The sequence below is a fragment of the Primulina tabacum genome, chromosome 3, assembly GCF_025594145.1.
Source record: "Primulina tabacum isolate GXHZ01 chromosome 3, ASM2559414v2, whole genome shotgun sequence".
NCBI lineage: Eukaryota > Viridiplantae > Streptophyta > Magnoliopsida > Lamiales > Gesneriaceae > Primulina > Primulina tabacum.
The window spans coordinates 18496951-18521639 of NC_134552.1; the positions used below are offsets into that span (position 1 = coordinate 18496951).

Here is a 24689-nt window from a genome sequence, read left to right on the forward strand (position 1 = left end):
TAGTAGCATCGCCCCATGATTCCGTAGTTATCAGTGATAGTGCCTGCAATAACCAGTCGGTTATGATTAACGTACAGTACGGTCCCTTCATCTCATATATCTCGATCGAATCTGGAACCATTGGTTCATCGAAGGTTGCATATAATTCAATAGCTATGTGATACAATCATGAAATATTCATAGTGTCATCGCATGCACAACTAGGGAACTCTTTCCCTAATGTACATCGCACACTCTGGCCAGAGATTTCATGCACTATTATTTCGTTAGATCACATAAGATATCTATATCCGTAGGTGAGCGGTGAATCCCCGACTACAATGCACATGCTCCTACATATGTCGCAATTGCACCCAACCTCGCCAACCTTGTGACCCTCGCGGAGTCGGTAAACGAGTCAAAGCACAATCCTAGTATGTAGAGCATCAGTGTTGTCCCGGGTCGTAAGAACTAATCATGTACAATCACAACGACGGACTTTTTCTCTCGATGAATGATAACTACTTGGAAAGTCCGATGGAGGGTTGTTCGGTACAATCATCGTATGATTACACATCTGTATGATTGGACATTTCTATGTCCTTACCATGAAACACAGTACACAACATCATAGATGATATTCTCAATCTCAAGCGACCTTTATCCTTGTTTTAGGCGGCTGAATCAACTAGGAACGAATTTAGAATATACATTGTTTACAAATGAGTTTCAATATCGAATTACGATTCATTTGTATTAAAGTATAATCAAGGACTTCATCTATGCTGATTGCATGGTATACAGATAAAGTAAAATGAAAACATAAAAAATTAAATTATATTAATATAAAGATTTTTTATTACACTTGAGCCAATAAATTCTATAGAAAAGCGTTGGCTTGCAGGGCATCTACTCTAACATACCCATCTGCATGATTGGACATCTCTATGCCCTTATCATGAAACACGGTACACAATATCACATATGCTAGTCTCAAGCTTCAAGCGACATTTATCTTTGTTTTTAGGCGGCTGAATCGACTAAGAACAATTTAGAATATACAGTATTTACAAATGAGTTTCAAGATCGAATTACAATTCATTTGTATTAAAGCATAATCAATGTCTTTATTTATGGTTTTAGCATGTCTATATAGATAAAGTAAAAAAAATGAAATGTAAATTATATTAGAATAAAGATTGTTTATTACAACTGAGTCAATAAATTCTTTAGCAAAATGTTGGCTTACAGTGCATCTACTCTAACATATGCATCTTCTATGAAGTTATTTACCTCGATTGTCGTATATAAACCATCGTCGTAGCTACTCGAATATTCGGTTGTTTTTATAATTGGCGAGTTATGTGTTCTGATTTCAATAAATATCTTTGGACTTGGTGTGACCTTGAACGATGACGTGTCTGAGACTGATATATGGTTATGGCCGACGACCGACGACATTATAGCGATTCCGGGAATATTAACCAGTTGGAGGTGGATCCATTGTACAGTACTGCTGTAGTTTAGCTATTTTAATGCAGTATTAAAATTGCATTGAATGCATGAATTATATTCTAACCATGCACTAACTCAATGCAGCTGGATTTCATGTTATGATACTACATATGGATTAACTAAACTTTAATACTATTTTAATACTGCATTGTTTTCATTTAGTGATCTATATACGAAAATTTGAATACTTGTTGAGCAATATTAATATTAATTTCCCGTGATGCATGTAATTGAACTTGACATAATGTTAAAATATATATTTAGGTAGCAGCCTTATATTGACATTTTTTTGGTTCGATCGATGGCAAATGGTTTTATATATAGATATATATCCGTATGTAGACCAGACATTTGGAATTCAAACATGCATTATTCATGTACGACAAAACTATGGAGCAGTGGTCTTCTAAAGTTAATCTTTCTTAGAATGTTAATATTCTTGAAGATAAAGATATATAGGAGAATGCCATCGTACCTCATGCTAGATGATAAGTGTTGCTTATCTTGTTGTTTTTGCCTATATTCGGTTGGAAAATGAGCTTTTGACCCAATTAATCTTTTTGAAAAACAATTCGACAGGACTTTGTCTGATAAATTTTGAAATTGACCAGAAAACTGAAATCTACACTATGAATAGATATATTTGGAATATTAGTTTGCTCAAAATAGCTCAATTGAATAGCACAATATATAGTGTTGAAGAGGTTTTGTATATGTCCATTTTGGGATATTGTGGAAAGAAACTTGGCATTTGCATTATCAATAAATAGAGCCCTTGGGGGCTTGGTATATATGTTGGTTTGATTTTTGCGAAGTCATGGCTTGGTTTAAGTGTGGATCATAAGTCATGTTTTCCTATAAAATTGTGGATCTATATATATACCTATAAAAGTGTTGATCATAAGTCATGTTTTTCAATTATCAACATATAAAAATGACATTTTTATCAATACAAATCCAAAAACTAAATAATGGTATATATGTAAAATTCTAATTTTGTAAACACAAAAATGAAATATCAAAATTTTATATTTATTCAAATTAATATAAAATTAATTAGTAGTCTAACTATTCCACCTAAAATTAATTAATAGTTTAACAAATGCTAATGAATTATCGCTACAATATACATTGATCGTAGTAATTTATATCACTTCAAAAATCAAATGTAACTCCTATATTAATTTTCTCAAATCCATATTTATACTGCATTTAAATCTTTTATCCTTTTAGTTTTCTCTCTACATGCTATTTTATGATTTTAATGCGATTATATTTTTAGTGCAACTTCTAAATAAATTATAGTATTACAAGAAGATATATGAATAAAAACAATTATATGTGCAATAATAGAATAACATGATAAGTATATAATATATGAAATTTAATACTAACATATTTTATAGTTTTTTAACTAAGAACTAGAAGTAAAATGTTTAATAAATTAATAGGAGAATTTATATAAATAATTATGAATCTTAATATATTAATAATATCATAACATATGAATCTCTTATAAAAATTTCGGAGAGTTTGGTTATAATAAGAAAATTAAAAATTTTAATGACACTTTTAAAAAAGTATTATATCAGTCAATTTTTTAAATTTTTCATTAAATAAAATTTGATAGTGTTTGAAACATCTACTAAGAATATTTAAGATTCAAGCATATGAGTAAAACGGTAAACCCAACCATCAATTTCAGAAACAATGAAAAAACAGATCATAATAACATTTTAAAAAAAATTTATATCTCAAACAAATTTATAAATTCAATACACAAAATTTGGTAATGCGGTCTTTTGAATTTAAGTAACATAAATATTGAATATAATTTAACTATAAAACAACTCCAGAACTTTAAAAATAAGTGATTTCAACTGTTCAATATTACAGTTTATTTGATATTAAAAATAAATCATATAAAACAAATAATTTGAAATGTCCAATATACATACATATATATAAGATTACTAAGAACACACAAATATACAAATACACAAATATATATATGTATGTATGTATATATATATATATATATATATATATATCTTAAAGTTTGAAAACAAATATAAATTATATACTTTTAAAAAATTATTTACTAGGATAAGATTAATTTTAGATGCATTATCGCAAGCATATGTAATATTTGCAAATTCTATGAGAGAAAGGAACAGCCAATCAGAAAGATACTGGGAAAGAAAAATGCGTTTTTACATATAAACTGTTTAGGACTTCGACGAATGCCCATGAAATACAATTTTAACAAAAATTTATGTGAGACGATTTCACATATCATATTTTGTGAGATGGATATCTTATTTGAATAATCTATGAAAAAATATTATTTTTTATACTAAAAATATTATTTTTTATTGTGAATATCGGTAGTAATGACCCATCTCACGTATAAAAATTCATAAAACCGTCTTACAAAAGACATACTCTTTAAATGGACCTCAAATCGACATGCTCAGACAATGCCATCAAGTATAATAGTACTCGAAGCAGCTTCACCATCAACGCAGTACTGTTTGCTATAAAATTATGTGTGTCCATTCATTCATATTAACCTTTGTTTAAAGACACGAGTTCTGCATTCTGTTTCGGGCAGCTAATGTGTGTGTGTATACACATGGTACGCGTTATGTAACCGAGTCGAGTGCTATCTCCAAAGTTCAGTCTCTTGCTACTGTTAGTTGTGTCAACAAAACCCATCATCACTGGAGCTTTACAACTTCAGTGCATCTTTTAAAGTTCCTGCCCTTTACCAATAATGTCAGATATATATATATATATATATATAACGGCTATACATCATATACAGGCAACCGCTCTTCGATGCGAATTCGACAGCTCGGGCATTTCTTACATTTCTCTGAACAAGTGCTGTATGAAATTAAAGAAAACTTAACATTAGTATACAATAAAAAAACACATAAGATGACCAAATTTTCGGGAATGATTCAGTTAAAGTCGCATTTGGATGTAGGGAATTGGAATGAAAGGATTTCAAATCAATTAAATGAATCCACTCAAGTTTGTTTAATCTCTAAATCTATGGATTTGAAATTCTTTAGCTGTTTATATCGCTAATTTTTTTATCACAGTGATAAATTTCAAATTCTTAATCCATGGACATTTAAAATCAAATCCTCCAGAATCCAAATGGAGCTTAAGATTATACTGCAAAATATTCAACTTCGTAGCTTACCCGCATAAAATGCGATGCCTGCATGGAAGAAGTACAACACTGATCTCTCCTTCGAAGCAGACTCTGCACGTAATTTTTTCCTGGAAGCAGCATTAGGACAAGCCATTAAGGTGGTGGTACAAAAATTCACTTGTGTTGAGAACCGTTAAAAATTTTACTAAATTTTTACTGTAAATAGCAATATTCACTAAAAGTGAAATGATATGGTTGCCCTTCACGTTATTTTTTATATTCTATCGCGAGGAGTGCGTAAAATAAATCAGTTCACATACCAAAAGCATTAATCATTTCCACAAACATGACTTAGATGGCAACAAGATTTTCATGAGACGCTCTATGACCATTGTACATAACACAGAGCAGCTCACATCAAACATATAAAGAGATCTCCCTCATTATATAGTAATCTTTCATTAATTTTTATTTTGCAGAAATTCGGCCACACTTCAAACAATTTAAACTTCCGAATACACAGAGATTTGGGGTGAGGATAATTAAAGAACCATATAAGTTACCACGGATAACCAAGTGTGCCAAAACCAAAAATAAGGATTGAGATCGTTACACGTTGGAGTTTCTCATACTCCTGCTGGCTGAATTTCGTAATTTGAGTTTGCTCACCGAGTGCTGCTTGAAGCCTCCAAACCTAAAAACAAACGACGAAAACGGTGATGCATTTTGCAGTACATTCAAGGATAGAAACCAATAAGAAAAACCCTGGCTAAGTGTGACCGTGAAACAAAAGATTTGTAATAAAAAAGGTGACATATACCTCCTCCACGAGATCCTTCTTAGGCATTTTCTTCACTATCTCAGGTGGATAACCACAAAAAGTGTTATAACTGATTCATCAGTAAAAGCAACAATCAGAATGTTAAGTCATCCCATAGTATCCTTTTGTTACACCTTCGTTGCATTGTTCAGACCAAAAAAAGAGAAGAAACTGCAGTGTAAGAATTAACTCATAATAAAAATGTTCCAACTGTCGAAGTAACTAGTGCAGTTCACATAATGTCACAACCTTACTGATAATACTAAGTTGATGAAACTATACCAGGTCACTGCGACAAAACCTATAAATTCATAGCTATTAAGTCGTAGACATGCAACTGATAGGTGTGGTTTTTACGTGTTTTATTGCATTAGTTTTGTATGTGTTTGCATTGTGCATGCGTATATTTCATTTACATTTTGTTCGTTTTAGAGTAAGCGTATGAATATGATCATGTCTCCCCTGTGCGTGATGAATTTGCAGGTAAAATGACCGGAAAACTGAAATCGGAGCAAAAGGTGCAAGCCAAGAAGACAATGGGCAGAAAGGCTGGCGCCCGAGCGGTAGAATTTTACCGCTCGGACGCGAGAGGTGATTCGAGGAACTAAATTCCAGAGAGCATGGCGCTCGGGCGGTAATATTTTACCGCCCGAGCGCGAGTGCCGCACTTCCCAAGCAAGATTACAGAGGGTTTGGCGCTCGAGCGGTAATATTCTACCGCCCGAGCGCCACTTAATTTTGGAAAGATTTTTTTGGCCGATTTCTTCCCTTATTTCTGAATGGGAGAGGATATGGAAAGGATTTTTGGACGAAAATTCAGACATTATTCAGCAGCCAAGGAGTCTAGAGAAGGAGAAAAGCTTGGAGCAATTGCTTGAAGTTGAAGATTAGATATTTCCGGGCATCGTTCTTCGCAGATTTCGTCACGTCTAGTATTTCGAGTTTATTTTCTCTTATTTAAACGTTGTTTTGCATATTTCAATCATGACATCTTGTAGCTAATTTACAATATTTGTTGGGATTTAAGGGGATCCTACCTCGAAACTGAATTAACTTATTTAGTTAATTCGTATTTCAATTGTTGGTTTATTCTTGATTATGCTACTGTTTTCATTATAATTATTAAAGTATAGCTAACTTTAATAATAATCTTATATTGCGAGTGAGTTCGAGAGAATAGCTTGTGATAAGAACGAGTAGAATAGCCCGTGGATCTACAATTTACATAGACATGTGAAATTGGAAACGCGCCGTTAGTCATAGTCTGGTCGGGCGAAAACTAGGGGATTTCATAGATCGATATGTGATTCACTTTGGATAAATAATTAAAGACATTTAATTACTTCACTGAGTAGAATTAATTTGGCATAGCTCGAGAGGGCGTGTTCCATTGAATAGAAAATCATGTCAGAAGCATACATCACTATCGAACGAATTAATTAATTAACGAGGGGAAGGTGAACTGAAATTCCTAACAAATCCATTTCTCATCGAAATCTATTTAAGTGGTTTAGAGTTTATATTTCAGTATTTAATTCTTGACTTGTTCATTGAGTTTTTATTTAATTTTAGTAGTCATAAACAACCATTCAAATTTCGTTGCTAAAGATTGGATAACTGAAAATAATAATTGCAAAATACAGGTCTTCAATGGACAATACTCGTACTCGTGTACATTATACTATTACTTGACATCGTGCACTTGCGATTAATTTTCGAGCATACAAAATCATATTTTTATTAAGGATTCCACAGTGCAAGTTTTGCTCCATCAAGTTTTTGGCGCCGTTGCCGGGGACTGTTAATTCACAATTTTATTTTAGTTGTTTTCTTTAGCATTGTTTTATTTTTCTTGAGCTAACACTCCATATTCTATTCCAGATATCTTTTCCAGTGCATGCCAAAGTCACTTGACGTGGAGCTTGAGTAGACCTTGAATTGAAAGAACTTTCCGCAGAAGAAGACAGCAACAGAGACTGAAGGAACTGATGGAGAGGCACGAGCACGAACATGAGGAGAAACACCATGAAGACAGACATGTTGAGATGCCACGCCGCATACCAATGCTAGAGTATGCCCAGCCTTCTTTGGATGATGTACGCCCCAGCATTGTGAGGCCTATTGTGCGGGCAAACCACTTCGAAATCAAGCCAGCTATAATTCAGATGATTCAGAATACAATCCAGTTTGGAGGATCTGCAGTAGATGACCCAAACACGCACATCGCAGATTTCCTTGAAATTTGCGATACTTGTAAATTTAATGGAGTTTCTGATGATGCTGTTAGGTTGCGTTTATTTACTTTCTCCTTACGTGACAAAGCTAAAGCATGGTTAAATTGTTTGTCTGTAGGTTCGATCACCACATGGGAGGACATGGCGAAAGCGTTTCTCATTAAATACTTTCCTCCATCTAAGACCATGAAGCTGCGGGCAGACATAACCATATTTGCTCAATTCGAGCAGGAGTCTTTATATGAGGCATGTGAGCGTTTCAAAGATCTATTGCGAAGATGTCCTCATCACGAACTGCCACTTGGGTTAGTCGTTCAAACCTTTTACTATGGCTTACTCACTCCTAATCGTACTATGATAGACGCTGCTGCTTGTGGAAACCTACAGAGAAAAACTGCTGAGGAAGGATATGAGTTATTGGAGGAGATGGCCGCTAGCAGCTATCATCCTCAATCTGAGAGGAACAACCAGCGAAGAAGTGCAGGAGTTCACCAGGTAACTGACCTTTCCGCTATTACTGCACAACTTGATGTCTTGAACAGGAAATTGGACGGCTTGAATATGGGTGGCACGGCTATGCGTCTTCAAGAGATATTCTGTGATAAGTGTGGAGGTGAACACTTTGCGAAAGAGTGTCAAGATGACAATCCCTTTTATGTGCAAGAAGGGGCACCAGTGAATCAAGTGAGAATCCAAAACCGTCCAAGGAATGATCCGTATTCGAACACAAACAATCCTGGATGGAGGCAACATCCCAACTTCTCATAGGGTGGCCAAAACAGTCAGAATCGACCACAGGGAGGACAACCATATGTGAAACAACCAATGTACAGATCTTGACCCTCCTAGAGAAGAAAAGTCCAATTTGGAGCAGATGATGTCTAAGTTCATCTCATCTACCGAAACTAGACTCCAAAATCAAGATGCATCGATAAAGGGGCTAGAGAATCAGATTGGACAGTTAGCTAAGATGATAGCAAGTAGAGACCCGAGCACCTTGCCAAGTAACACAGAGATCAATCCAAAAGAGCAAGTGAAGGCCATCGAGTTGAAGAGTGGAAAAATTTTAGAGTCTAGAGGGACAGAAAAAATCAAGTATTGGATGAACAGACTGAATCATCAAAAGGTAAGTCTTATAACTCTACACCATCACCCACTGCACAATATAAAATTGTTATCCCTCTACCTTTTCCTGCAGCATTAAAAAAGGCGAAATTAGATGCGCAATTCGGTAAGTTCTTAGAAATATTCAAGCAATTGCACATCAATATTCCCTTTGCTGATGCTCTGATGCAAATGCCAAGCTAAAAATTTGAGGATCACATGACGGGTGCAAAACAAGATCCCACCGAAACTTAAGGATCCAGGGAGTTTTTATATTCCTTGCGTTATTGGTGGTATTCTTTTTCATAAAGCTTTGTGTGATCTTGGTGCGAGTATTAATCTTATGCCTTTATCTGTATCTAGGAAACTCGGATTAGGAGAACCTAAGCCAACAAGGATGTCCTTGCAACTAGCAGACAGATCTGTCAAATATCCGCGAGGAGTCGTAGAGGACGTCCTAGTAAAGGTGGACAAATTCATATTTCCTGCAGATTTTGTAGTACTTGATATGGAGAAAGACATGGAGATGCCCTTGATTCTGGGGAGACCATTCCTTGAGACTGGCAAGGCCCTGATTAATGTTCAAGAAAGGAAGTTGAGATTGAGAGTGGGACGAAGAAGAAATTACTTTTGACGTTTTTAATGCTCTTAAGCACACACTGCACACGAATGACTGTTTTAGAATTGATGATGTGGATTCAAATGTATGTAATTTTGTTCAGGATTCTATGAAGGACCCATTGGAAGCCACCCTCACAACTGAATTGAAGGAGGATGACTTGGACGAAGAGAAAGCTGAAATAGTGGCATACTTTAATGCCAATCATCCATGGAAAAAGTCAATGAGGATGATACTGGAGGATTTGGGAGAGCGAAAAGATTTGACCCCTCCAAAGTCAAGCATCGAGGAACCACCGACGCTTGAGCTCAAGCCACTGCCTCCGCACCTAAAGTACGAATATCTAGGTGAGAATAACACTTTACCTGTCATTATTTCTGCAGCTTTGACTAGATGCCATGGAGGAAAAATTGTTGCAAGTTCTCAAAGCACACAAAAAGGCATTTGCCTGGAAGGTGACAGACATCAAGGGAATAAGTCCATCAATCTGCATGCACAAAATCTTGATGGAAGAAAAGTACTCACCCCTCGTGCAACCTCAAAGACGACTCAATCCAAAGATGCAAGAGATAGTGAAGGCTGAAACTATTAAGCTTCTCGATGCAGGTATTATCTATCCTATTTCAGATAGTGCATGGGTAAGTCCTGTTCAATGTGTGCCTAAGAAAGGTAGGATTACGGTGATCACTAATGAAAAGAATGAACTTATTCCCACAACCAAAACGTGAACCAAACCACAAAGTGAAAGTACTAAAAACAACTAAACTGATGGCGAAACAGCAAACTGACATCTCATGCCTCAGCGGGTTTTTGAACTACATCCAATTAGTCAACTCACAACATCTATTAACACCCCCTTTCAAAGCATCTTATAGCATTTTGATTTGACCAGAAAATGTGGCCGTGTGTGTGTGCTGTGGGTTTCACGAGCTCGTGCTTCAGATAGTTTCATTCGCGAATCATGCAAGTCATCAAATCAACAATTCAACGCAAGTTTCTCTATCCTGAGTTCTGTTTCTATTCGTGACCAACAAGTAAACACAAAGCGGCAGAATTTCATAGTTGTACAACAAGAATTAGGGAGTCAATATCCATAAATGTTTCAAACAGTTCAAAAAGATAGGAGTACATTATTCATTTTCATTATACACTTGTCTGCATTTTTAGCTGACATTCCTCAACGCCTTACATCTCCATCTTTTTAGCCTCGGGATAGGATTTCATCCCTTTTTGGCTCCCCCACACTTTACATCCCTTTTTTTCTTTCACATTCTAATTCTCTTTTTTTTTATAGTGCATAATTTTTACATGTATACTCCCTGGGCTTTGAATATAAGATATGTTCATTTATCTGGCCTAGAGGCGACTTTTGAGGTTCGATGCACGATTGGGACGAATATTATTCCAGGTGGATTAAAGTTTCTACTCGAGTGTATGCCACAGGTCAGTCACGACTGTCAACAATAATTCATTCAAGTTCTACTCGCATCTCATGTTTTTCTAGTTTCCCCACAGATTTTTAAACTCAACTGTCATTTACACTACTACCAAAACCCACTATGTGTGCATATACAAACTTTCAATTCACCGGGGGATTCATAATGAGTGACAAGACTAAGCAACATACAGTTCATTTAACCCAAAATCGTCATTAGCTACCAACTCACTTGTTTCATCATCAACTGACACACATGCAAGACACAAACTAAATGACCCCCTCATACTAAGAGTGTGCAATGTCCCCATTGCACAAAGAAAAAAACTGAAACATATAAACGAACATATGAATGCAGAACATAGGCACAAATGCAAAATAAATGACGGAATGAAACAACAATAAGAACCAAAACCAGAATGCAGTAGAAAATTAAAAAAATAAAAGAAGGGGAAACAGTGAACTCCTCTGATCACGGCTCATCCTCGTCATTCTCTGGCGGTGGCACTCCCGGAGCATCCCCTGCTGCTAATAGTCATACTGAAAATGGAACGGGGGAATGAATGGCGGAGGTGGTGGTATGGTCCCTGGGTCAACGCCCCCGTGCTCGAGCATAGTGCGCATCATGGATTCAACGTAAGCAAAATGGTCATTGACGTTCGAGTTGACCTGATCCGAACCATTTTGTCATTTTGGGTTCGCCTGCGGGGCTGCGGCCGGCTACGTGAGGCTGCTGTGCTCGATCCACCGACATCTCTCTCGCGAGTGGGGAAGTCTATTTGTCGTTTAGCGCTCTTCCGCTGTAAGTCTTCCACATAAATGGGTTTCACCGGTTGCAGCCATTCCTCATCATCCCGAAAAACAACCCCTGCCCTTGCACACAACTCCGAGATGATGGTGGGGAAGAAGAGACAGACATGGCTGTTGTGAGCACTCATTATGATCTGAGAATTCATAAGTTTGCCCACATTGATGTTGTACCCTTCGGTCGATGCAAACAGTAGCATCACCCGCTCTTTTTGCACCTCGCTCTTATGCGAGATCGGCATCATCCTTCGGGCCACAAATAGATATCATAAGGCAATTCCGGCTTTCAAATACTTCTCGTCAAAACAGCTTGGAGGTCTGCCCAACGGTTTCCACATCGCGCCCAGATGGCACAGCGCTGCGAGTATCATATCATAATTGGGGTCGGCTACCAATGCCTCAAATCGAGAGTCATCAACTTCAGCCGTCTCTAATAGTGCGTTAATTGTAACAGAGTCACACGGTACAAATCGACCTCTAACAAAAACCTTACCATCCTTCCCTTCCGCTGCATTGGCATAGAATTCCCGAACCACTGAGACCACTGCCGCCGTAGGTTGATTTCCAAATTGTTCCCATCCACGCCTCTCCAACTCCACAAGAGGATCTAAATATCTATCTTCCATTTGCCTACGGAATCCCGTAAAATGGTCCTGAAATTTCTAAAGAAAAATATTTTTAACAGGTTGGGACATCACGAGCAATCATTAGTGATGGTGGCACCCATTTTTGGAACAAACTCTTTGAAAAACTTTTGAGCAAATACGGTGTCACACATAAGATCTATACCCCCTATCACTCCCAGACGAGTGATCAAGTGGAAGTGTCGAACCGACAGATCAAGCGAATTTGGGAAAAGTGGTAGGTGTCAGTTGGAAAGGCTGGTCTGTGAGGTTAGATGATGCTCTTTGAGCATATAGGACTGCTTTCAAAACACCTATAGGCACACTACACCATATAGGTTATTGTTTGGTAAAGTATGTCATCTACCTGTATAGTTAGAGCATCGGGCATATTGGGCAACAAAAGCCCTAAACTTTAACTTTACTGATGCAGATGAACGACGTCTGCTTCAATTGGATCAGTTGGAGGAATTCCGGAATCCTGGCATATGATCTCGCACTGTCATACAAGGAAAAGACAAAGAGGGCTCATGACAGGCGAATCATCGAAAGGGAATTCAAAGAAGGCGAAAATGTCTTACTCTACAACTCCCGGTTACGACTGTTTCCCGGGCTGGTCCATTAATGATTTCTAAAGTTTACCCATCGGGAGCTGTAGAATTGCAAGATGGAAAGGATGGGACATTTACGGTCAATGCCCAGCGACTGAAGCACTACATGGGTGGCACAGTTGAGCCACAACTTGGAATCACCCGGTTCCAAGACAGTCCGAACTGACATTGACCGACAGGTCAAGCTCTCGACTATAAATTGAGAACTACATCTCTTTCCCTTATCTTCTACTTAATTCGACTTTATTATTTTAATTCATCTACTAAGTTACTTAATTGTTTGTTAGTTTGTTTTTTTTTTGTTTTTATCTCTAGTTTTAATTATTATTTAAAAAAAAAATTGGGCGAAGGTTCGCGACCGAGCGGTAAACATTTACCGCTCGAGCGCGAAAAGCCTCTGACGGGATAAAATTTCCAGAGAGGTCGGCGCTCGAGCGGTAATTTTGTACTGCTCGAGCGCGCCTGGACATAAAATCGGCCTCCCTTTTCCCCTTTCTCATTTTGCAAATGTCTTCCCTCAATCCCTAATTCTCACTTCCACTCACTCTTGTTTTTTTGCAAGCAAAATTCACTCCCAAAATCAAGAATCAAGCACCGTGGCTCACCCTCATCCGTAAGAATCAAGCATCTCCCGCTCTCCGGTCATCTTCTTCCCTCCGGTCACCATCTCCATCATCTACCACCCTGGCACCCAAGAAACAAAAAGGTAATCCCGGCTCTTCCTCTTCATCTTCGTCATTTGATAGACATCGTTTTGTGAGTGAGGCGGCTAGAGCTCGATATGATCACGCTAAGATTCATAGAAACCCAATTGCCGAGATGGGATTCCGTAGGCAAATGGAAGTTAGATATTTAGATCCTCTTGTGGAGTTGGAGAGGCGTGAATTGGAACAATTTGGAAATCAACCTACGGCGGCAGTGGTCTCAGTGGTTCGGGAATTCTATGCCAATGCGACGGAAGGGAAGGATGGTAAGGTTTTTGTTAGAGGTCGACTTGTACCGTGTGACTCTGTTACAATTAACGCACTATTAGAGACGGCTGAAGTTGATGACTCTCGATTTGAGGCATTGGTAGCCGACCCCAATTATGATATGATACTCGAAGCGTTGTGCCATCCGGGCGCGATGTGGAAACCGTTGGGCGGACCGCCAAACTGTTTTGACGAAAAGTATTTGAAAGCCGAAATTGCCCTATGGTATCTATTTGTGGCCCGAAGGATGATGCCGGTCTCGCATAAGAGCGAGGTGCAAAAAGAGCGGGCGATGCTACTGTTTGCATTGACCGAAGGGTACAACATCAATGTGGGCAAACTTATAAATTCTCAGATCATAATGAGTGCTCACAACAGTCATGTCGGTCTCTTCTTCCCCACCATCATCTCGGAGTTGTGTGCAAGGGCAGGGGTTGTTTTTCGGGATGATGAGGAATGGCTGCAACCGGTGAAACCCATTTGTGTGGAGGACTTACAGCGGAAGAGCGCTAAACGACAAATAGACTTCCCCACTCGCGAGAGAGATGTCGGTGGATCGAGCACAGCAGCCTCACGTAGCCGTCCGCCACAGCCCCGCAGGCGAACCCAAAATGACAAAATGGATGAAACCCTCGCCTTCATGGCGCATCAGGATCAGGTCAACTCGAACGTCAATGACCATTTTGCTTACGTTGAATCCATGATGCGCACTATGCTTGAGCACGGGGGCGTTGACCCAGGGACCATACCACCACCTCCGCCATTCATTCCCCCGTTCCATTTTCAGTATGACTATCAGCAGCAGGGGGATGCTCCGGGAGTGCCACCGCCAGAGAATGATGAGGATGAGCCGTGATCAGAGGAGTTCTCTGTTTCCCCTTCTTTTATTTTATTAATTTTCTACTGCATTCTGGTTTTGGTTCTTATTGTTGTTTCATTCCGTCATTTATTTTGTATTTGTGCCTATGTTCTGCATTCATATGTTCGTTTATATGTTTCAGTTTTTTTCTTTGTGCAATGGGGACATTGCACACTCTTAGTATGAGGGGGTCATTTAGTTTGTGTCTTGCATGTGTGTCAGTTGATGGTGAAACAAGTGAGTTGGTAGCCAATGACGATTTTGGGTTCAATGAACTGCATGTTGCTTAGTCTTGTCACTCATTATGAATCCCCCGGTGAATTGAAAGTTTGCATATGCACACATAATGGGTTTTGGTAGTAGTGTAAATGACAGTTGAGTTTAAAAATCTATGGGAAACTAGAAAAACATGAGATGCGAGTAGAACTTGAATGAATTTCTGTTGACAGTCATGACTGACCAGTGGCATACACTCGAGTAGAAAACTTTAATCCACCTGGAATAATCTTCGTCCCAATCGTACATCGAACCTCAAAAGTCGCCTCTAGGCCAGATAAATGAACATACCTTATATTCAAAGCCCAGGGAGTATACATGAAAAAATTATGCACTAAAAAAAAAGAGAATTAGAATGTGAAGGAAAAAAGGGGATGTAAGGTGTGGGGGAGCAAAAAGGGATGAAATCCTATCCCGAGGCTAAAAAGATGAAGATGTAAGGCGTTGAGGAATGTCAGCTAAAAATGTTGACAAGTGCATGATGAAAATGATCAGTGTACTCCCCATCTTTTTGAACCGTTTGAAACATTTATGGATATTGACTCCCTAATTCTTGTTGTACAACTATGAAATTCTGCCGCTTTCTGTTTACTTGTTGGTCACGAATAGAAACAGAACTCAGGATAGAGAAACTTGCGTTGAATTGTTGATTTGGTGACTTGCATGATTCGCGAATGAAACTGAAGCACGAGCTGGTGAAACCCACAGCACACACACACGACCATATTTTCTGGTCAAATCAAAATGCTATAAGATTCTTTGAAAGGGGGTGTTAATAGATGTTGTGAGTTGACTAATTGGATGTAGTTCAAAAACCCGCTGGGGCATGAGATGTCAGTTCGCTGTTTCGCCATTAGTTTAGTTGTTTTTAGTACTTTCACTTCGTGGCTTGGTTCACGTTTTTGTTGTGGTATGTAACCTATTTTGCTTGAGGGCAAGCAAAAGGTTAGTATGTGGGGGTTGATAGGTGTGGTTTTTACTTGTTTTATTGCATTAGTTTTGTGTGTGTTTGCATTGTGCATGCGTATATTTCATTTACATTTTGTTCGTTTTAGGAGTAAGCGTATGAATAAGATCATGTCTCACTTGTGCGTGATGAATTTGCAGGTAAGATGACCGGAAAACTGAAATCGGAGCAAAAGGTGCAAGCCAAGAAAACAATGGGCAGAAAGGCTGGCGCCCGAGCGGTAGAATTTTACCGCTCGGGCGCGAGAAGTGATTCGAGGAACTAAATTCCAGAGAGCATGGCGCCCGAGCGCGAGTGCCGCACTTCCCAAGCAAGATTACAGAGGGTTTGGCGCTCGATCGATAATATTCTACCGCCCGAGAGCCACCTAATTTTGGAAAAAAAAATTTTGGCCGATTTCTTCCCTTAATTCTAAATGGGAGATGATATGGAAGGGATTTTTGGACGAAAATTCTGACATTATTCAGCAGCCAAGGAGTCTAGAGAAGGAGAAAAGCTTGGTGCAATTGCTTGAAGTTGAAGATTAGATATTTCCGGGCATCGTTCTTCGCAGATTTCGTTACGTCTAGTATTTCGAGTTTATTTTCTCTTATTTAAACGTTGTTTTGCTTATTTCAATCATGACATCTTGTAGCTAATTTACAATATTTGTTGGGATTTAAGGAGATCCTACCTCGAAACTGATTTAGTTAATTCGTATTTCAATTGTTGGTTTATTTTTGATTATGCTACTGTTTTCATTATAATTATTAAAGTATAGCTAACTTTAATAATAATCTTATATTGCGATTGAATTCGAGAGAATAGCTTGTGATAAGAACGAGTAGAATAGTCCGTGAATCTACAATTTACATAGACATGTGAAATTGGATACGCGCCGATAATCATAGTTCGGTCGGGCGAAAACTAGGGGATTTCATAGATCGATATGCGATTCACTCTTGATAAATAATATAAGACATTTATTTACTTCACTGAGTGGAATTAATTTGGCATAACTCGAGAGGGCGTGTTCAATTGGATAGGAAATCCTGTCGGAAGCATACATCATTATCGAACGAATTAATTAATTAACGAGGGATAGGTAAACTGAAATTCCCAACAAATCCATTTCTCATCGAAATCTATTTAAGTGGTTTAGAGTTTATATTTTAGCATTTAATTTAATTTTAGTAGTCATAAACAACCATTCAAATTTCGTTGCTAAAGATTTGATAACTGAAAATAATAATTGCAAAATACAGTCTTCAATGGAACGATACTCGTACTCGCATGCATTATACTATTACTTGACATCGTGCACTTGCGATTAATTTTCGAGCATACAAAATCATATTTTTATTAAGGATTCCACAGTGCAAGTTTTGCTCGATCTGCAACCACAGAAGCGGTACAATTTTTAGTAACATAATTAGCATATTACTAATTATTAAAAAATGTTAAATGCCTACATGTATCTGAACCTTTTTACATTCCTGCTCGTCCACGAAGATGTCATTTCTCAACAAATTACTATGGTCCAACAAATTTCGCAGAATATAATACAAAATATCATTTTTGAGGTACTCATATTGTGAATATATGGAGTCTAACTGTTAATTTAAGGAAATTTATGAAAACTGGCACATACATTTGTAACCCTAATATGACTTGTATGTATGGGTCACAAGAAAATAGTTATGAGCTCAGACATGTCTTGTAAAATTCTCTTTATATTATTGGTTTCATTACATTGGAAATTTGCAGCACCGGCTGCAAATAGACGTAGCTCTCACATCGAGAGAGTGAACCACTATAAATCTTGTGTATTCTTGTGTTTATTTTTCGCCAACTTTTATTGGTTTCAGTTATTTAAACCAGGACCACAATTCCTAACAGTTTGATCAAGGATGGATGCTATAGTAAGTTGATTGTTACTCACAGAAGTGAATGCATTTAGTGTGTGCAAATTTTTAGCTGATCCTGTACGCAAGATGGATGGTCAAGGCAAAAGTATTACCCTGAGATGCCATCATGGAAAAGCCGGACCCGTTCTTCTCTTCTTGTTTGATCAATGGACCACCAACCAAGCAGCCTGAAGATCAAAATGCACACTAAATTTAGTTGCCACAAGAAACATCCCCAGATGATTTTTAATCTAAAACAACCTATCATCAAATAGTATGTCTATATACACTACCTGGAGCCATGGTGCAGGAAACCAAAGCAGTCACGAACTCTTGCAGAGTACATAAAATACAATCCCCTGCCAGCTTCACTTCGTAATAAAAGAACAACTTTTTCCACCAGTCTAGATGTAGCAAATAAAACTCCAGCACCTTGCACTAGCAAAATAGGAGAGAAGAGAACTGGAAGTGGAACATTTCTAGCACTGGGTGGGGTTCCCTAATTCAAAGCCCCTGGTCATTTAGTTGAAAAAAATCTCAAGCATTACAACTGCTCCAATTACAGTCTGCATAAGCAATAATCAATACCTCAAGCCACATGCAAAGGAGGACTTGAAAACCAACAATAGGAATTTTCATGATATGGCCACCAATGACTTGCAGACTGCAGATTCTATCCGTTGAATGATCCTCAGAGGAGATCATCAAGCCACTGTTCCAATCAAGGTATCTAATACCAGTAGAAGACGAGCTTTCCTCTCTAGTTTGAAAACTTCTATGAATTACTGGATTAGACCATTTGTTACAGACAAGAAACGCAAAGCATTCTGCGATCCTGTAGAAATACAAATAAGCCAGCTCTCACGCATGTAAAACAATGACAGACAAAAAGAATTATGGAGGAGAAAAAGTTTTTAAATGGAAAAGGTACCCATAATTAATGAACAAATCCCACCAGCCAAAAGGGACATCACCTGCAATGTATAAATATTTTTTAAAAAACAAAAATCATAACCCAGGAAAAAATATTATGGCACGCATGCAGAGCAAAAGCAAGTTTAACTTGATAAAGAACTCAGAGCAATCAACATTCTCTCTTTTTGAGATCCTACCAGAGACTTGTATAACTCAGACAAAACCTGAGAGGAGGAAAGAGAGAGTTCTTTACCACTCAGCTTCAGGAGAGTGAACACAGTTGCCGCAATAAAGAAAACCATTGAGATTGCGACCCAGAAGTGCTAACCATAGTAAATTGTCATTAGTAATAAATCCTCAAGTCCTTGGTAAACTGAACACAAATATAAGCATGATACATAAAAGAAGAAAAACGAACAGATCCTGCAAGAGACCTAAATTCATGAACTGTTTAGCAGAAATAAAAGTCAAAAGAGGAAATGACAACAAGACTTAAACTAGAGAAACGACGACAAATAAAGTGCGACCAACATCAGCACCACGAAAGAAGTGCAAAAGGTAAAGCCCTCCTTTTGTTCATGGTACTTCGTAATGTTTACAAACAACCCATGTTTCCAATCCTCTAGAAATGGACAATTTGGGGGTCTTACGGTCTCATCTCTTTTTATTCCTAACATACTCATTTGAACAAAGCACCAAAAGCAAATCATAACTCTCCATCTGTCCTAAAGAACTTATTCCAAACATCCACTGTGCCACCTGAGGCAGTCCTCGCAATCCATGTGAGTATTATGAAATTGGACATACAACTCCACCAGTAACTGGTGCTCATCAGTTCTTTAGACATAACTTGAAAACAACCAACCTTTCCCTCTCCCGCTTGATTTGAAATCCACATCAAGGCACATAGTAGGTGCTCAAACTTCTGGAAAAGCATGCATAACATGCACGCCTCCATACGGTGTGTGATACTACTTTTTTATAGTACTCCACTAGATACAAACGTTTTGTTACACGAGTAATATTTTACTCCGCAAAAACCAACAAAGTAACAAAATTTTTTCACCAAGTGGACAATCTTTAAAGCATAACAGATAAGCATGTGGATGCAATAACTCAACTCAAAAGTATAAGACAATCAATCTGAGACGGTTATACAGAATGCTCTTTTTTTGCAGCATATAGAGTTCCCAGGTGGAATCTCAATTATCTGTTACGGGTGATGAGAAAGTAGGGAAAACTATAGAGGTACAAACCTTACTCCTTCCTAGGGAATATTTGTTGACATGACAAGAGTTAGGGGTGGCAAAATGCAACACGACCCGTCAACCCGACACAACCCAACACGAAAAAAATCAGGTTCGGGTTGGGGTTTTTCGGGTTCGAGTCGGGTTCGGGTTGGGTGGGTTCGTGTTAGTGCCAGGTTAGACAGGTTTCGGGTGGGGTCGGGTTGGGTCGCGGGTTGACCAGAATTTTTTTTTTTAAATATTACCTGTATTTTTATATATTGTATGTTTGAACAAAATTTATTGTATATTTATATGATGAATTTTCATCATTTAATATTTATTTTGTATATTTTTTATTTTTTTAACAATTGTTTATTTGATTTAGTAAATATACTTTTAATTTTCTACAATTAAACTTTCAAATTTAAATCGAAAAATTTTGTTATTATGTGTTTAAATTAAAATATTATTATTTTTTATTTTTTCGAATTTTTTGCATTAATTTTTTTTAAAAAAATAATAAAATTCGGGTTTGGCGGGTTAGACAGGTTGAGTCGGGTTAGACGGGTTCGTGTTCGGGTTGGGGGTTTTCGAGTTGCTTGGGTTCGGGTTGAAAAAAAAAATTGTGCGGGTTGACCCGAAACCCGACCCACCGACCCGATTGACACCCCTAACAAGAGTCCAATGCATATCTTACTATTTGACAAAAGCATCTATTAAGAAATTTGTTTACCCTTCTCTAAGGCAGAGAAGTATGTTATCAGTTAATTTTGATGATTTACCCACAATGGACCACTCTGAAAAGATGAGCACAGGCATGCAACGACAGCGGCATAATCTTAAATCATGTACTAACAACTTAGTCACTTTCTTCACACTATTTAAGGGAAAAATAAATTTGTTTTATTAGTTAACCCATTCGATGGCTATATTTACTCACAGACTGCAAAAAAGATGCATAGAAGCAACAGGTCAACTATTGATTAGCAGGAATGTTTAAAAGGAACAAAGAATGCAACTGTTCGACTAAGAGCAATAAACTCACAGGAAGTGTCTCCCATATTGCCTCATCACTCATGTTTTCATCATCTCCAGATAAAGCCTTGCACATTCTGTATCATCAATGCAAAAGGGAAAAAAAAAGTAAACTTCTAATACCAATGATAATTCTAAATGAATTATGATCATGTGTCAAAAAATATGGTATTCTTTGTCAATTTTATGGCAAAACTTCCTAGACAAGGATCATTTACTATAGACACAAGATAGGAACAGAATCCACCTAAAATAATTAGAAACGCAATTTTTTTAACCCTTGTATTCATACATTTATAATGTTCAATAAAATAAAGTAAATAAAATTTGTATTCCCCTTAAAACTTTATTCAAAATAATCTGTTCCAGCTCCCACATGCTTTATCTACCATATTGATGAAAAATTAAAATCACAGCGCATGAATCTAATTAGTGCTCTTTCTTTCAGATAATTGTTTCCAGGCTCCAGCTCAACTATACTTTGCCTGGCATATTAAGGAAATTATGGCACATAAATCAAATTATTGTTATATATCCCAAAATATGTTTTTTGTTTTAACCAGGGAACAGCCTGAAATCCTAGAGCCCTCAAGTTAAAGTTGTACCTAAAATTGTCGACAAGGACAATAACTTCAAAGGCCAACAAAGGAAGAAAGACGATTTTCAGATTCACAGCAGCTAAACCATTAACTGCACCAAGGAAACAAGTTAATACTAAAAACATTAACAACTGCTAAAGAAATTATTAGATCATTGTCTCAGATTTGTGACAAAGAGGGCTGAGCGGATTAGAGGCATGTGCACAAATCTTCCTTTTGCTTTCATGAAAATTAACACAATTGCATATTAAAAGGATAGATATAATCAATTTATTAGTAAGACTGAGCGTGCTAAAATTCATTAGAGGTTGCATATTAAAAGGATGGAGATAATCAATTTATAATTAAGACTAAGAACATGCTAAAATTCATTAGAGGTTTTGCTTCCTTACCATTTGTACTCTCGAGATATATACAAAGAAGCAGTTCGAAAGCGACGAGTAGTGGCACAGCAACCACCGCATGGCATGGGGCCCACTATTCACAAGTTTCAAAACAAAACTTAATTAGAAGAAAAAAACAGAATTTAAATTCATCATAATTTTTAGTTAATATTGCAGAAAAGACGCAACCTCTGCCAATCTAACAAAGCTGTATGATATCATAAATACATTCCTAAAAATCTCATTTGATGTATCGTCATACATGGCGACCATGAGGAACAGATGGGGCAGGTAGAGAGAATCTCCCTCGAGCAACAACTGCATGAAATAGCCAAAGTGGAAAAAAGATCACCCTGCACAGAAATGCCCAAACATGAGGGGTCTCTTTGAAGGTTCATGTTTTATCTGCTTGGGTAAAATTATGCAGAAAGTTAGGTTATATCACATATAGATGAAGACAATAGCAGAGTTTAGCTAGATCCAATGGTGAGAATAGTTGCAGATAGATACTCTAATGATACAATAAAGGAATAAGTACGTGAAGAAGAAGTGGAAAAAGAAACCAGACCACCAAGAGCAGGTAACTATGAGATCAAGCTTCAGAACTAGCAAAAGAGTGAAACTGAAAAGTAATGTGTGTGCGGCCACTTGCTGCAGTGACTTTCCTACTCTTCTCCAGCTCATTTCTAACCCCTGCAATTGTTACGCCCTTCAATTGTTACGCACCAGGAACTCATGAGAAAGAGGGAGATTTTCATGAAAATAAAAGCAAAATTAAAAGGAAAAAGAGAAGGAATAATCATATGTATATATCGTTGTACTGAAATATATCAATAAAGAGTGTTTCATAAGAGTTTGTTTCTCATAGCACGACGGCATAGAGGAGCTGTACTATGTGATGAAAGTTGTGAGCTTCACAGCACAAGAAAATGAACAATCGTGTCTACATCATTACACTTGTATATATCTATCAAGAATATCTCACAAGAGTATGTTTTAGATTACCAAGGCATAGAGAAGCATTATTAAGTCACGCAAATTATAATTTCAGACAAATTCCAGAATAATCATCTTTAACTAATGAAAGGGATGAAATTGGATGAAGTAGGAAATTTCTTTCCTTCCCAAATATCGGCACTTCTTTCCTATCTCCAGTTTTTAGAACAGTGTGTGAGTTTTCAGGCACTTGAGATGCTTTGCAGCCCAATGAATAGAAAAATATAACGCAGCTATATGCCCTACCAGAAACTAAGAGTTTATTAGACAACATGACTACGTTTTGTGCAAGTGATCCACATGAGCACATAAGCTCTCAAGTCTCCACATATCCTTTCAGCTGAACAAGAGATTTCTATCCAGAAATAAGAGACCTGGTGATTTTCTTCACTTTATCATTTGTTGATGACATTACTACTTCATACAATGATGCTACTCTTAACTCCATTTATATCTGTTGTTCATTTCAAATCGTCACTAAGTCCGCATGACTTAAACTCCTGTTACAATTTTTGAGACATGTACTCATGAATCAAAGCATAAGGAGAGCCCACAACAACTCAGCCTGCATACTTTCTGATAAGTTTAAGAGATGAATACCGGGACTATTAAGTATTATTTAAATAAAGATAGAAAGAACAAATTATACTTTCCAATAGGAGATATTGTCTCATGGAAACATAATTGGGAATGTGGTCAATCTGCAAGTGTCATGTAACCCATACCCACGAGGGATGCCATAGTGCCTAGTTATACGTAACAATTATTAATAAATAAAACATGATAAATTAAAATGAAAGCAAGCACATTTACAAAATCAACTTAACACTTAGTTTTATATTCGAACATTAAAAGTAATTCCATATAAATTATTTAAAGAATGTTAAGTTACTTAATCACTTATTCGAAGGATAAAAAGATGTAGATGAAAAATGATGTGATCATCACTCTGAGGTTAGCTGGGCATACTCATACTTGAGAGGAAATCTGAAATTAATCCAGTTTTTAAGCCACACACTCCTACACACAACAAACAGCGCGTAATTCATCCCAATCAGTTCACGCATATATTTCTTTGAGTATCAACGGTACCTTAGGACTACAGCACTGCAATAAAGATTACAAATTGATCCACCACCACCAACAACAAAAAATCTCTAGAAATTCATCCCAGTCAGTTCAAAGCAATACATTTCTTTGATATTGGTACTTTAGGACTACAGCACTGCAATAAAAATTACAAATTGACCCATCCACTATACGATATGTAAAAAAAAACTCTTTATTTAATTTGAAATTTCCGTTATTTGGAACATGAAAACCTCTCTCCTTCCCGATTCTCTCAAGAAAACGGACAAATAAATGTTTAAATATTACCTTACAAAAACAAGAGCTAGCCAAAACTTCAGTCTCTGCCGGAAACGGAGCCTCCTATCGATTACAGAGAAATAGTGAGATACTAATTCCAGATGGGGCTTCCAATTGTTGCAGATTTGACCTTTTCCTTCCTCTTTGTGAGTAGTTAGCGCATGCAGAGATAGAGAGAGAGAGATTGACCAAGCTTAGGGTTTTCAGCCACCTTCTTCCATGGCAGAGAAAAAAAGTGGATTGGTGTAGACGTAGAGAGTAACTACAGTCCCCTCTGTTTTATGGATGTACT

The 24689-nt window shown here is 37.3% G+C and overlaps 1 protein-coding gene and 1 non-coding gene across 9 annotated transcripts; both read right to left on the bottom strand.

Moving 5' to 3' along the window:
• Window positions 1–3933: 3933 nt before the first annotated feature.
• LOC142540931 (uncharacterized) lies at window positions 3934–24689 on the bottom strand. Of its 8 annotated transcripts, none has more exons than XM_075647404.1 (16): window positions 24407–24689; window positions 24122–24254; window positions 22572–22726; window positions 22296–22386; window positions 22043–22127; window positions 21657–21741; window positions 21062–21128; window positions 19041–19110; window positions 18804–18846; window positions 18461–18707; window positions 18166–18371; window positions 17986–18060; window positions 5481–5550; window positions 5274–5354; window positions 4709–4788; window positions 3935–4383 (listed from the first exon to the last, which is right to left on the bottom strand). In XM_075647404.1, the coding sequence occupies exons 3-16, from the start codon at window positions 22715–22717 to the stop codon at window positions 4305–4307; spliced, it is 1425 nt and encodes a 474-aa protein (XP_075503519.1). In that variant the 5' UTR covers window positions 22718–22726; window positions 24122–24254; window positions 24407–24689; the 3' UTR covers window positions 3935–4304. The 8 variants fall into 8 exon arrangements, with proteins under 8 accessions (XP_075503525.1, XP_075503519.1, XP_075503517.1 ...); XM_075647408.1 differs by having other exon boundaries at window positions 3939–4383; window positions 22602–22726; XM_075647402.1 differs by lacking the exon at window positions 24122–24254.
• LOC142541214 (small nucleolar RNA R71) lies at window positions 7905–8010 on the bottom strand. Its single transcript, XR_012819280.1, has one exon. It is a non-coding gene; the product is annotated as a small nucleolar RNA R71 (small nucleolar RNA).